Source organism: Grampus griseus, assembly GCF_964374135.1.
Source record: "Grampus griseus genome assembly, chromosome: 18".
Lineage (NCBI taxonomy): Eukaryota > Metazoa > Chordata > Mammalia > Artiodactyla > Delphinidae > Grampus > Grampus griseus.
The window spans coordinates 59,503,566-59,519,080 of record NC_139012.1 but is presented as its reverse complement, the minus strand read 5'-3'; the positions used below and the strand labels follow the sequence as shown (position 1 = coordinate 59,519,080).

The window sequence follows — 15,515 nt, the reverse complement described above, 5'->3', positions numbered from 1 at the left end:
ATGTTCCCTGTATTGGATGTCTTCTGAAGGTTTCGTAAGAGTGTGCTCTAACTTATTCAGCCAACACGCACTGAGGGCTGAAACGTGTCAGGCACTGCGCACGGTTTTGGGAATACACCGTAAATGAGGCAGGCATTGCGCTCAGCTGATCAGGAAAGGCTGAGGATAAACAACTCCACTGACAGCTGTGATGAGCGATTGACGCGGGCAGGGTGAGACAGGCTTACAACAGAGGAAGCCGTCTAAAGAGAAATATTTTAGCTGAAAGCTGAAGAGTGAGTTGGAGGGGGTTGGACAAAAAGCAGGCCAGAATGAAAGGTTTAAGACACAAATTCTCAGACACACATTGAACCCAGTCATGGGCAAAAGCCAGACTTGGGAATTGGTGCAAAACGGTTTCTAGAATGATTCGAGGAGGAATCTTTAGGGCTGGCGGTGCCTGGGGTTTCCTCTCTAGCCTGTCTGGGCCTCACTTTGGCCGGCACGGGGTGGGAGGCAAGGCGTCTGCTGAGGAATTCTGCTGCAGCCGGCCCCCGCGGGTGGGCTGCTGGGACAGAAAAGCATCTGTTTGGCAGGGTCACATCCTGCGCTGCACAGATGTCACTCGCCCACACAGCTGCTAGGAAGCTGGGCTTTTATGCTTAAGCTGTGCGTCCTGGCTTCACCAGCAGCAGCTCTTTGGAGACGGCTCTTTCCTGGCCTGACATTCCTACAGCTCCTACACTTAGGAGGTAGCGGCCTGCCCTACATATCAAGAGGTTACCAATATTAAGTGTGTTTTTGTGTGTATAAGACTGCACTGATAGGTCCTGACCAGAAAGACTGAACAGGTACAGGAAAGCAGAATACTATCAAGGGAAGAAAACTAAGACTCTTGGAGAACAAGAAGGCTAAAGGAATACAGCCATCTGAACACGATAATTTTTCTAAATTTAAAAGTTTATTGTTACATTTTAGCCCATCCAAGTATGACGTCAGAAAGTAAAATTGTACCAAAGGGTCCACAGTGGGAAGCAGGCCACCTTCCCACCCCCGTGTCTAGTGATGTGCTTTGAAGCCAGCTCGTATTGGCTCCAACTGGCTCCGATGTTAAACCATTGTTATCTTGAAATTGGCCATGGTGGGCGTATTTACAGCATAGAAATAATCAGACTCTACAAATAGGGGTTTTTATCCCCAGAGATCTGGTTTACCAACCCACCACTACCTCTGTCCCGAAACCTCAGTTCCCCTCCTCGTCAGCGACCACTGTTACCAATTTCTTTTGTATCTTTCTAGAAATAGTCTATGCACATGTTACACACACACACACACACGCCCCTTTTTATTGCAAATATTAGCATACCATACACATCATTCTGCATCTCATTTTCTTCACACCAAACCTTGGAGACTGTTCCACGTTGCCAAATATAGACCTGCCTCAATCTTTTCAACAGGTGCACAGTATTCTGTTGAATGGACGTGCCAACCTGTATTTAACCAGTGGCCTATCAATGGGTGTTTAGGTTGTTTCAATCCTTTGCTACAGCAGATAAAGCCACAGTGAATATTATGTCCACTTCTTGTGCTCAGAATGTTCATTTTAATGTAACAGGTACTTAAGTTGCTGCTCTAGCAAAGGTATTAAACACTGTAGCGTCACACATCAATCCTCCTCTGAAGTTTCCTTGAAGGATTTGACAAAGAGCCCTGAGCTGGGATGGGCCCTTGAGCCCCTCCCATCTTCTCCATTTCACATCTAAAGTATGTTAATCCAGTGGGGGGATAATGTGCACATGCAAAATGTACTCAAAAGCAGAATGTGATAAATGCTTTAACAAATTTGTAAAGTATGGGAGCTCAGGGGAAAGAGTAATTCTGAAGGAAGGATTAGCAACATTTTGCAGAAGATCTGAGCCCCGACTAATGAGAAGTGGGCAGGCACCATGCCTCACCGTGTTGATGTCTCCAGCAGTGCCAAGCACTTTCTAGATTTTTAAGGAGAGCTGGGTAACTGAAAAATGGATTTGTATTAGACATGAACAAATGTTTCCTGACTGTGGGAGATTCCAGAGAGAAGTCATTGTGAGAAAAGTTGTGAAACAGACCTACCTGCAGAGTTTTTAGAAGGGGATGGATTCCTGTTTGTTTGGAAATTATGCCATTAGAGCCTGTCTTGAGACAATGCATAGGACTAGATGGGCTCTTCAAGTCTCAGCCAATTTGGCGATTTTATCCACCGAAATGCACACACACAATCTAGTCTGTCCCTTGGAGCACAACTGCGGTCTCGATGATAAAAAGTACAGAAACTCAGCCCACCTTAACACCAGCCCCTCTCAGACCGATACTTAATGCACGAGAGACATTCTCCTGTGCTCCCAGTGTCCCTGGGCGGCTCCGAGGCCCACCTTCCCTGCAGTTACTGTACCTGTTGTCATTCAGCAGCTGCTGAGATAGCATCGACTTTGCTCTCTGTCCCCCCCCAACCCCCCAGGGTACCAGTGCGCTTGGATGAAATGCTGGCGGTGCTGTCTTAGTGAGCCAGACATGGCACGTCTCTGCCGGCCTCATGATCCAGGAACCAGAGCTGGTGCTCAGCACAAGTCAGGAGTGCTGACCGATCCTCTTGTGAAATCTAGTTCCTTTGATGGTTTCCTAACAAAATTCCGGGAATTAAACTCTCGCCTGCCAAGGACTGCTCTTTCCACGGTGTCCTCGCCCCCTATTTTCCAGAAGCCAGAGTTTACCAACTGTGGCTGTGTGTAGGTGACCAAAAAAAAAAAGGAAAAGGAAAATTGTGTAAATGTTTTCTCATGTCTAAAGTCTACATATACTTAATAACCCACCTTAGGTCAGACACAAAAGCACGGATAAGCTAGTCAGCACCCACAGTCTCACCTTTAACAACTCAGAGAGAGGTCGGCAAAACGGCGGGGATTTTTATATTATCTGGCGTGTCCAAAGTGGGGAGTTCCATTTCAATAAGTATTTTGGTGAATAAAGAGCTACCATGTCTAATTTTTGGAGGATTAGAATGCATGCAAATATTTCATTCTAAAGCTCTGTGCAATACAACAGAAAAGTGAGTGATTCAAGCAGGCACTTTTGGATTGGGCCAGACCACGGGCCCACTGTTAAGAGTCGGAATGTTCAAACCTCCTTGCTCTAAGTTTGGGGCCAAGACCAGGGGTGCTTGGAAGCTGGTTAGAGATGCAGCATCTCAGCCCCACCCCAGACCTACTGAATCAGAATCTGCAGTTCAATAAGATCACCACTTAATTCATGTGCACATGAAAGTTTGAGAAATGCTGTCCTAAAAGAAGATCTGCAGTTGATAGTCAGTTGCCTTTGAACCAACTTTAAATCAGATCACACTTTCCCAGTAACACGAGACTTGAGAGATGGAAAAAACCCTCCACTAACATTTCCCCATCATCACTGTTCACTGGAGGTAGCCAAAGTGGCTCTGCCCTCCATCTGGGTATATCCCCCATCACCCAGCCTTGTCCTTTGCTGTCCCTCTCCCCCATGGCCCCTCTCTCCCCTGTGGCACCCACTGCCAGCCACAGGCTCCAAAAGCTTCATGTCCCTGGTCCTGCTGGGTAACTTAAGGTGTCTCCTGGCACTGCCTTCTCTTACCTGCAGCCCAGGGCTGCTGCATTCATGCATCTGACCCAGTTGGTGCACATCACTTAAGTCTTCTCTCTTGTTCCTTCGATACCTCCATCAAACCTACTGACTTTTCTCCCACCATCTCTGGAGCAACCTCTCTATGACTCCCAGTGACAGCTAGCTGACTTAGTAAACCAAACTGTCCCGGGGGAGGGGATTGTGGCCCTTCGGTGCCTACTCTTTTCTCCTCCAAAACATGCACTTTACGATGATTTTCTAGGGCTATAGCTTCATCATTGTTATCTTTGCCAATTTCCTAATGGCAAAGAGAGAGCAAAATGCCTTCCAGATAAACAGCTATAATAGGCAAAGGTCCAGAGGATGGAAGAAGATGGTTATCTTTGAGGAACTGAAAGACTAGTATGGCTGAAGGAAAGGGAAAATTACCATATCATGAGAAACAGATGGACTAGAGAAAGGTTTAGAGCTGATTCTGAGACTCAAGTGTGCTTGAGAATCACCTGGGGAAGTTGTTAAAACACAGACTTTCCAGATCCCACCTTGAGGTTCAGTGCTGAGAGGGCTGGTGGGTCCAGGAGTCTGCATTTTCCACAGATACTCTCAGAGATTCTGGGACTCACAGGCCACCCCTGGAGAAGCGCTAGTGCAACCCAGCTGTTCTCACCTCTGGCTGCACAATGGAATCAGCTCAGGAGATTTACAAGAAGCTGGTGTCTATGCCCCGCCCTCTGAGGTTTTGATATAATTGATCTGATGTGTGGCCAGGGCAGCTGGAGATTTAAAAGATGCGCAGGTGACTCTAATTACCAGTCAAGTTTGAGAACCAATGGGATACAGCCTGGGGTGCTCTTCAAAGGGGCGGCCTGGCTGCAGCATCTTAAAAAGCGGATAGACGCATAAGAGGGAGTAATGGTTAGAAACGGGGAATGAAGGGATGGAAGTATTTCAAGGACAAACCCTGCTTTCTTCACAATTGAACCATCCAGCCGACGAGCATTTGCCTCTCTGGGTGTCTAGTAACCTTCCTGGTGCCACGACTCCCAGGCTCAGTATTTGTAGCCAAAGCGAGGGCATGAGAACCCGAGATGGAGTTCTCTGCCTTGGGGCTTAAATCCCCCTCTTCAATGACTCCCAAGATGGCATCATCTCTCCTCCCCCCTCAGAAACACAGGGGGCCGGATATGCCAACCCTTTGTGCAAATTCTAAAACTGCTTCGCTCTGCATGAATAAACATGAGAGAGAGTGTGTGGAGGAAAACACATTTATCAATTATGTGTCCTCCAAACCTCCCAAGATTATGCAGCTTTAATGGCTGAAAGACTTTGAAAGGAAAACTTGTAAATTGAGCTGCACCTAAACTCATGACAAAATGCCATGAAATTGACTGACTCTCTCAGCGCTTACCTAACAGTAAGCCTGAGCTGCATATCCAAGTCCTAGCCCATCCAGGTCACGGTGGCGTTGCCTTTATCCTCAGCCCACTCCAATTGAGAGAAGGCAAAGCAGCCACTATTCACAGGGGAGGTTATCCTTTTAGGCACCGTCTTAATAAAGGCAGAGGGTTACGGCTCTTGAAGAAACACACTTGCCATATTATTTTTGCCACCTAATGTTCCAAATTGACTGGAGAGCAAATGTACAAATTAGCTGGTCCCTAGGGGACATGATTCAGGGAGATCGATCCACCAGGACCAGATTGGCTTCTGGGGCAGTGACTCATCCCCTAACTCTTTGGGAGCAGCCGAAGAAGAGGACAGCTGTCACCAAGGTTCACCTGACCTGGGTAAGGCTCCGGGAAGAGAACACATTGGCCCCTCTCAGCTCCCTTCCTGGTTTATCTTTTTTTTTAATGAATGGGACATACTAAACACCTGGGGTTTTTTTGTTTTTTTTTTGGTACGCGGGCCTCCCACTGTTGTGGCCCCTCCCATTGCAGAGCACAGGCTCCGGACGCGCAGGCCCAGCGGCCATGTTTCACGGGCCCAGCTGCTCCGTGGCATGTGGGATCTTCCCGGACCGGGGCACGAACCCGTGTCCCCTCCATCGGCAGGCGGACTCTCAACCACTGCGCCACCAAGGAAGCGCTAAACACCTGTTTTGCCGGTCACTTTCAGCTGCTATCCCATTGAATTCCCACAACAGCCCTCAGAGGTAGGTTATCATTAACCTCATTTTTCTGCAGGGGAAACTGCACCTCTGAGAAGCTAAGAGATTTGCCTGTGAGCCAGGATGGAGTCCATCTGATCAAGCTGTTGTGTTCTTCTCTCTCTCTCTTCATGCAATAAATTCAACTTAAGAGTTCAGTTTGAGGAATTTTGCCTGTACACAGCGTAAATACCACCACAATCAAAACAGAGAATTTTCCCACCACTCCAAAAACTTCTCCTGTACCTCTTTGTAGGTTAATCCCTTCCTCCCCAGCCTCAGGCCCTGGCAACAACTAACCTATTTTCTGTATCTGTAATTTTGCCTTTTATTGTGTCATATAGATGTCCAGAGTATATAAATACCTCTACAAATCAGTAATAAGACAAACCATCTGATTAAAAATCAGGCAAACGATTGGAACTCACATACACACACATATGCTTATCGCCAATGAGCACAAAAAAGGTTCTCAACATTCTTAACCATCTCAGAAATTTAAATGAAAGCCAAATTAGACACCACCATACACTTACTAGAATGGCTGAAATGAAAAAGACTGCGTCAGGTAACAAGGATGTGGACCAACTAGAACTCTAATATATTGTTGGTGGGCGTATAAAATGATACAACTACCTAGAAAAAAGGCACAGGAGTTGCTTATAAAACTAAATATCTTTATGACCTAGCAATTCCATTCCTAGATATCTACCCAAGAGAAACAAAAATGTTTGTCCATCAAAAAAGCCTTGTGGGTCTTCCGTGGTGGCGCACTGGTTGAGAGTCCGCCTGCCAATGCAGGGGACGTGGGTTCGTGCCCTGGTCCGGGAGGATCCCACGTGCCGTGAAGCGGCTGGGCCCGTGAGCCATGGCCACTGGGCCTGCGCATCCGGAGCCTGTGCTCCGCAACGGGAGAGGCCACAACAGTGAGAGGCCCGTGCACCACAAAAAAAAAAAAAAAAAAAGTTCACTTTGGTTAGTTTTTCCCCCTCTCCACTTCAGTGTGGTTATGTTATTTATTTGAAACAAAATTACATTCATTTGGTTTGGTTTGTATTCACTTTATTTACTTGACCGGTTGTTTTGAGTATGTGAAAAATTAACACGGTTCTAAAATACAGAGGTATTCAAACAGTTTTACTCGAAGAAATGTCCCTCCCCCCATCTCTTCTACCCGGTTCTTATTCCCTCTTCTACCCACTTCTTATTCCCACTGTTTTTCACTCACCTGCTGGAGGTAACCCATCTCATTGATTTCTGGTCTATCCTGCCTGTGTTTCTTTCTCCACAAATGAGGAGAAACACATGTATCTTCTTTTTTCTCCTTCTTTCTTATATAAAATGTATTGGGTTGGCCAGAAAGCTCGTTCGGGTTTTTCCGTAAGATGTTATGGAATGGAAAAACATGAACAAGCTTTCTGGCCAACGCAGCGTTTCACCTCGATCCATTAAATATGTTTCAATACCTTTGAATCCCAGAGAGAGATTTGAACTCTCAATCCTTTCCTTCTCAGAAGTCCACTGAAGGGAGGATGATTTATTTTGCAAATTTGCCTGCCCTGACCTCAAGGGCATTCAAATGCACTTACCAGTGGGAATGTAGGAAGGGGACCAGGGTCCTTCCACTTACAGAGGTTAGATGTGGCCTCACACCAGACAATATGTTAGATGGTGCTACCTTCAGAATGACGTACGGTAGGCTTTGATTCAGACTGTTATGGTGTTATGGCTGTTATGGTGAGCTTCCCTAAATAAACATGATTCACAACTACCTGATTTTTTTACTTCTCAGAAGAGCTCCCCACACATAGCATTCTTATTCTTTTACGGGTGGAGCATCATTCCACATGGACAAGGAAAACTCTCTTTGGATGGAGATCCTATAATCCTCCATATAATCTCTCCTTCTCAGCCATAAATTTGAAAAACTCACCTTTTATGTCTTCATCTAAGTTGAAAATGTTGCAAAAGAGAAAAGCAACGGAAGACCTAATGAGTTAGTACTCCACAGGAGACCTCGCTCAGCATGGGCTGAGATCCATGGGTCAATACTCTATGTTTTGTTCAACAAACAAGACACGTTTCCACTGTATTACTATCCTTTTATTCTTGGCCTCATCTTCCCTGAAGAGTTAAATATTTTCTAGTTAGTCTACAATGAGAATAACAACTCTCATCATACTTTCTTTTTGAGGGTGGGAATGGAAGCGAAGTCGAATGAGCACAGAAACGACAGGGAACATGCCATTATATTTTAACCAGTGTGCAAAGAAGGCTCTTAAGTAATCAGCTATCTGGACCCTTCTCTTCAGAGAGTTTTGTTTTATAGCAAATCGCTGTGGGGATGAAGCTTTATAGCTTTGGAGTCCTTGTGGCCACCATCCTGTTCTGTGAGCAGCATGCCTTCGCGTTTCAGAGGTAACCCGCTAGAATCCTAGATGGTGGGGGGTCGTTTCCCCCACTTGTTTGCCCCTCACGGAATCCAATCAGTGCGTTGGACTGGGGAGCAGAACATTCAAGTCTGAAGGTCAGCTCTTTCTGAAACTTTCCATGTTGCCCTTCCAAATTGTAGATGTCAGTATAATAAGGCTCTCACTAGATCTAGGGTCTTTTTTTCTTTTCTGGCTCTAGTTTTATTACTGAGAAAATTCTGGATGACATGTATATCCAGTAGCTATGAAAATTAAAGAAATAGACTCTTGATTTTTTAAAATATGTAATTATTTACACCTTAACACTTCACATGATTTATGTTTTTCTTGTCTTCACATGTACTATGCATTGACTATGGATAATTTACTTTTTTCTTGTACATAGAACATGGGAGGGAGAAGAGGATAAAGGTATCAGAGAGGAGGTTTGGGTTGTGCATGGGTGTTCAGCATGGAGTAGGAAAGGAAGAACAGTTGTGTTATAAAGAACACACACATGAATATATCTAGTTCTTATTTTGCTTGGTAGAGTGAATCCCTTAGGATTTTCTACTATAAACCACTTGACAGAACACAAACAAACTCATGCCCTAGCATATATAAAACATGGTGTAAATAGTTTTGAGGCTATATGTATTATTGTAATTCATTAGTCAACTTTTAGGCTTTTCAAAATTGATGTTGTTTCCTTTGGAATTATTTTTTTTTTCCTGCTGTTTTTTTCTATGATCCTTTTCTCCTCCAGTTGTCTCTGAGATGTATTCTTCTCCTCAGTGAATGGCAAAGAGGGAAGGGACATACCAGGGGCAGGGAAAATTCTGCCAAAGAAACTGAGTCATAAAGAGCCATAGGACAGCATTTAAGAAAACAGAGTTTGGGAATTTCCTGGCGGTCCAGTAGTTAGGACTCAGCACTTTCACTGCTGAGGGCCCGAATTCAATCCCCAGTTGGGGAACTAAGATCCCACAAGCTGCACAGCGCGGCCACAAAAAAAAGTTTGACTTGTGAGTTGGAAGCTGTGTTTGCCCATTATGACTAAACTAAGAAGAGTTGGTTGATTCTTTTTTGTTGAATATAATCGCCAAGTATCAAATTTCACGACCAAATGATTGTTACTGAAATTGACACGGGAGACAAATTGCTAGGAGAATTGGTGACTTATGTCTCTATGTATTGTCAATAAATCAGAAGGCTATGATTTCTAAGGTTCTTGCTAGTTCTAATATCCAATTACTTGGCAGTTGGCTTTAATTAAGGGTAAAGGAGAGGGAAGGAGAAAAACTGCTCTCAACATGTTCAACCTGGACACTGTAGGCAATGGCAGTGTCGTTGCCAGAGAGGGAAAGGGGAGGAAGTGAGGGATTATTCAGCATCTGTGTTGTCCCAGGCACTGGGATAGGCACTTAGAAATGTTAACCTGTTAAGTGCCCACAATCCTCCAGTCTTTTTTACTGACACTTTACAGAGGAGGAAAATAAGCCTCAGGGAGAAGAACACCGGCTCCCAATCAAACAACAAATGTTGAGTTTGTATTCAACCCCATTTTCACCTCATTTCTACTCTTTTCACTGCACAGCATTGCCTCTAAAAGTTATAGAAATTAGGAAGAGAGCCAATTTGAAGGGAGGTCAGATTTAGTCACAGTGAATTGACAGAGACAGGCAGTCTGGAAGGCAGCCCGGAAGAGAGGCCGGGGCTGCAAGTCCGGTCTCAAGGTCCTCACTACGGCAGGGCTAAAGGTGGCCTCAGCGGCAGCCTGGCACAAGCATCATAACAGCTGGCTGTGTCAGAGGTTAGCAGGCTCGCCTACAGACCACCATCTGCATCATATAGTAAACTAAACTCCTTGATAAGACAACCACTAGCAAGATATACCAAAGCTTGACCATGTTGCTGCAAAACGAATAAGCTTATAACAGTTCAGTGGAACTACACGTTAGGCAAATAAAGGAAATACACAGAAAGAAAATAGTAAGAAATGAATGAGAAAAATTCCCTCACGCATGGCTCTTCTTACTATTTTTTGCTTCAGCATATGCTTTGAAGTCTGATTGATACCTGTGCTTGAAGAGAGGGGTGAGACTATGACTATATTTTAATCAAATAATATCATGTTGAAAATATTTAATACTTTGTACCTATCGTAATGGTCCCCACGTACTGGGGAAGGGGAACTGCAGCTCTGTGGGCAGATGCATATCTGATTCCTGGGTCCCATTCCCCCACTAGAAATAAAATCGCAAACTCTCTTTCTGTGAGTAAACATATGTATATATATATACATTTTTTACCAAATGTTTCTGAGCATTGCTTTTCCACGACTTGCCTATTACCAAAGCTAAAAGAAAACTCTAATTTTATTCAGGGCAACAGACTTTGATGAATTATTTCTGGGGGTAAAAAATATAACCCCTCCTAAAAAGAGCTGAGGGTCTGGCTTTTTTAAAGCTGCTCTTTGTTATTGTTTTCTTGTCATGATCATTCTCCTAATAGCACTTTGTGTTCAGACAATCAATGGCGGATCTGCAGTTGCATTTTGATAAATCTCATCAGTAAAAGGTTCTGGAATGAAAACAAAAAAAGTTTTAAAGGCATAAATACCATATGTCAAAGAGAAAGACAGCCAAAAAAAAAGTCTCCATGTTCACTTGATTTTAAAGGCCAAACACTATAAAGGGTAAAAAAATACTAGCAAGAATCTTGTAAACAGTCATTAATTGCATTGTGCTCTGATTACCTAAGTGTGGCCAGTCAGCTGAGGCTGTTTATTTGGAAAGAAGATGAAATAGGATGAAAAGAAGGAAAAGGAGTTGGAGGAGAGTAGAGGAGGCTTTTGAATTATTAATAGACCACGGGAAGAGCTCCTTTTGTTGACTCCATATACTGTCTGCCACCTGGAGACCAGCTTGTTCTCTTTGACTTAGCTCCTACTGATATATTACTTTCATCTTAGAGAACAGGGCACTAGGGGCTTTAAAATGCTGTAATGCATAAAACAAAACTGCAGCCTTGGGCTACATTCCATTGTTCAGAGCCATCTCACCAGCTTTTTAAATTCAAAAATCATCTTTCAGAGCTATGGCGAGTGTGACTCATCCCTGTAAACCACAGCAGGGAACAGACCTTGAGGACCATAATCATATTCTTAGAGGGGAAGCAGCAGAGGAAATGTTGCCTAGGTATTAAAAGCTCAGGAGTTGGAGAGTTGAGTTGAAACCTAGGTCTGCTACTTACGAGTCATGCAGTCTTGAACAATTTGAGCCCTCCTTGAGCCTCGTTTTACTTTTTGTGTAAAGTGACCTGTTATCTCACTGTGCTTGTATTTTTAACTTTATTTTTGGTGCAAGCCTTTTTTTTTCCTAAATGGTTATTGGTTACATCTGTAACTGTATCCCTTCGGAGTCATCATCAAAACACATCTTTACAAAACAGAAATAGATACAGATATAGAAAACAAACTTTTGGTGGGGGGGAAGGGGGGGAGGGATAAATTGGGAAATTGGGATTGACATATACACACTACTATATATAAAATAGATAACTAATAAGGACCTACTGTATAGCACAAGGAAGTCTACTCAATACTCTGTAATGACCTATATGGAAAAAGAATATAAAAAAGAGTGGATGTATATAACTGATTCACTTTGCTGTAAACCTGAAACTAACACAACATTGTAAATCAACTTTACTTCAATAAAAATTAAAACAAACAAACAAAAAAAACCCACACCTTTATTTTTCATCTCCCATTGTCCCAATATATTCTATGTGTCAGAGTAATCTTTCCCCGCCCTTGCATGGAAAGTTAGAAAATTCTATGGCTTTTTAGCCCACTCTTAAGTAATTGGTAGTCCTTGGGTCATGTTGAAATGCAAACCTCAATTCAGAAACTAGAATGTCTACTCCAACCAAGGCATTATTCAAATATTTCAATCTTTGTAGGAAAACAACCCCTCACCCCTCTCCACACACACACACACACACACACACACACACACCTGACTCCTTTTCTCATTAGTCCTTTTTCTTGGGTTTTAAGTTCTTAGAGATTTCTGAGATTCTCTTGCTGGGAAATTCTGCAGACCAGGATAGAGGCAGCTGTTTCTAGGTAGCCACTTGTGACTCCATCTTTCATTCTAAGAATTTTGCCTTCACCTCCAGGTTCTTGCTGCTGTGAGCTCTCCACTCCTTTAGGTGGCGCTATTGGACGGCATCTGAGCCATAACGGATACATAACATGAAGTGCCTTTTCTTCTGATATTCATGGCTAATCTAGTCAACTGGAGGCCAGCCCATGCAGGTTTAGCTTTCTCAGAAGCAAGTCAGGCACCGGTGCTTGTGTCAGTTAAACTTGAGGGAACATGCTTAGACTCACCCCTCCCCCTCCCCCACTAGGCTGAGTTGAAGGAAGTAACATCCCCAAACTTCATCCCCTTGGGGAGAGTGGGGATTCAGAGAATCGCAACAATTTGATGCAAAGAAATACACTCACAAATTCTCCCCGTCTCCCCTCTGAACACTTTTCACATCCTCTCTCTGACTTAAGGGGGCACGGAGCCAGGAAACTGATTTGAAAAAATGGTAAGCCCTACATAAGGTGATCTTGTTACCGAATGAGATGTGAGCCCGCCCCCTCTTGGGGCCCCGGCTGAACCGAAGCCCCCCTGGCTGGGTCAGGGAGCTCTTTCCGGCTCAGGTTTGTGCTGCCAATGATGAAACTGTTTGGTGCAAGCAAGACAGGCTTTTACTCAATGGCCAGAGAATGGAGAAGGGGAGCTCGAGCTCTAAAGACACCTTCTCCCAGAAGCGAGGGCAGTAAGGGAACTTTAAGGGTTAGGAGGCAGAGAGGTCATCTGGGCTCGAGGAAGGGGGCGGAGACTTCCAGGGGCAGCCAGGCATGCGCAGTCTTCCATGCTCCTTTGCGCACGGCACAAACTGCTCGCAGAGTACAAATCCCCTCTTAGGGCGGAGATACAAGCATGGTGATGAAGCAAAGCGCATTCTCTGACACCTCCAGATTTCATCTACGTAGGTGTGTTCCTGTGGTCTAGTCAGAGCCGGTTCGGGGCGGTTGACCGTTGTGTATCTCTCAAAGTACAGCTGCAAAACATCTCTGCCGAACACCAGGTACTTTTGAAACAAACACAAAGATAAATCAAGTTCAGGAAAGCGGTGACCTTTAGCCTATTTTGCCCTCTATCTAGGATCTCGCTGGTTCAGTCTGGTTTTGTTGTGGGCCTTTGCAGCATCCTGTTGATAAAACCCAACTAGCCTGTGTGGTTAAAACCAGTTTCTATGCCTGGGTTTCATAGCCTCTGACTGACCCCCATCTCATTATTTGATTATGTTGTGTTGGCACTTTTGTCAAACTTGAGATAGGAAGAGTCCAGCTCACCACAGTTTGAACTTGGACATATTAATATATTTTGGTAAATTTATATCCCCATGATTTTACTCCTCCACATTTCCTAATTTATTTTTTATATTTCCTTAATTTTTTTTCTCCTTAAGAAAGAGACCCATTTAGATAACACATTTTTTACCTTTAATTTTCTTTCCCCTTCTGTTGACTTTGTTACTTTCTTGTCTTCTAATACATATGAAAAATGCCCAAGCATCTTATCTTCTAGTCAACACAAAATTTCCTTTATGCGAAATTGAAATTCAGCCTCTATTTTTTTTTTAACTTTTTATTTTATATTGGAGTATAATTGATTAGCAATACTGTGTTAGTTTCAGGTGTACAGCAAAGTGATTCAGTTATACATATACACACATCTATTCTTTTTCAAATTCTTTTCCCATTTAGGTTGGTACATAATACTGAGCAGAGCTCCCTGTGCTATGCAGCAGGTCCTTGTTGATTATCCTTCTTTTTTTAAATAGATCTTTATTGGAGTATAATTGCTTCACAATACCGTGTTAGTTTCTGTTGCACAACAAAGCGAATCAGCCATGTGCATACACATGTCCCCATATCCCCTCCCTCTTGAGCCTCCCTCCCATCCTCCCTATCCCACCCCTCTAGGTCCTCGCAAAGTACCGAGCCCATCTCCCTGTGCTGTGCTGCTGCTTCCCACCAGCCAACTATTTTACATTCGGTAGTGTATATATGTCGATACTACTCTCATCGCGCGCCAGCTTTGCCCTCCCACCCCATGTCATCAAGTCCATTCTCTATGCCTACCTCTATGCCCTGCCACTAGGTTTATCAGTACCATTTTTTTCTTTTTAGATTCCATATATATGCGTTAGCATATGGTATTTGTTTTTCTCTTTCTGACTTACTTCCCTCTGTATGACAGACTCTAGGTCCATCCACCTCACTACAAATAACTCAATTTCGTTTCTTTTTATGGCTGAGTAATATTCCACTGTATATATGTGCCACATCTTCTTTATCAGTTCATCTGTTGATGGACACTTAGGTTGCTTCCATGTCCTGGCTATTGTAAATAGTGCTGCAATGAACATTGTGGTGCATGTCTCTTTTTGAATTATGGTTTTCTCAGGGTATATGCCCAGTAGTGGGATTGCTGGGTCATATGGTAGTTCTATTTTTAGGTTTTTAAGGAACCTCCGTACTGTTTTCCATAGTGGTTGTATCAATTTACATTCCCACCAACAGTGCAGGAGGGTTCCCTTTTCACCACACCCTTTCCAGCATTTATTGTTTCTAGCTTTTTTGATAATGGCCATTCTGACTGGTGTAGGTGATACCTCATTGTAGTTTTGATTTACATTTCTGTAATAATTAGTGATGTTGAGCATCTTTTCATGTGCCTCTTGGCCATCTGTATGTCTTCCTTGCTGAAATGTCTATTTAGGTCTTCTACCCATTTTTTAACTGGGTTGTTTGTTTATTTGCTATTGAGCTCCATGAGCTGTTTGTATATTTTGGAGATTAATCCTTTGCCTGTTGTTTCATTTGCAAATACTTTCTCCCATTCTGAGGGCTGTCTTTTTGTTTTGTTTCCTTTGCTGTACAAAAAGTTTTAGATTTAATTAAGTCCCATTTGTTTATTTTTGCTTTTATTTCTGTTACTCTAGGAGGTGGGTCAAAAAGGATCTTGCTGCCGTTTATGTCAAAGAGTGTTATTCCTATGTTTTCCTCTAAAGTTTTATACTGTCTGGTCTTACATTTAAGGCTTTATTTAATCCCTTTGGAGTTTACTTTTGTGTATGGTGTTAGGTAGTGTTCTAATTTCATTCTTTTACATGTAGCTGTCCAGTTTTCCCAGCACGACTTATTGAAGAGGCTGTCTTTTCTCCATTGTATGTTCTTGCCTCCTTTGTGGCTGTGGCTAGGACTTCCA

The 15,515-nt window shown here is 43.5% G+C and overlaps 1 protein-coding gene across 1 annotated transcript in view; it reads left to right on the top strand.

Moving 5' to 3' along the window:
• Positions 1 to 7,966: 7,966 nt before the first annotated feature.
• Positions 7,967 to 15,515, top strand: part of CPB2 (carboxypeptidase B2) — a 39,979-nt gene continuing 32,430 nt past the window's right edge. The window contains exon 1 of the mRNA XM_082675601.1: positions 7,967 to 8,182. Coding sequence (XP_082531727.1) covers positions 8,109 to 8,182 — 74 coding nt within the window. The 5' untranslated portion in view covers positions 7,967 to 8,108. The remainder of the gene's footprint in view (positions 8,183 to 15,515) is intronic.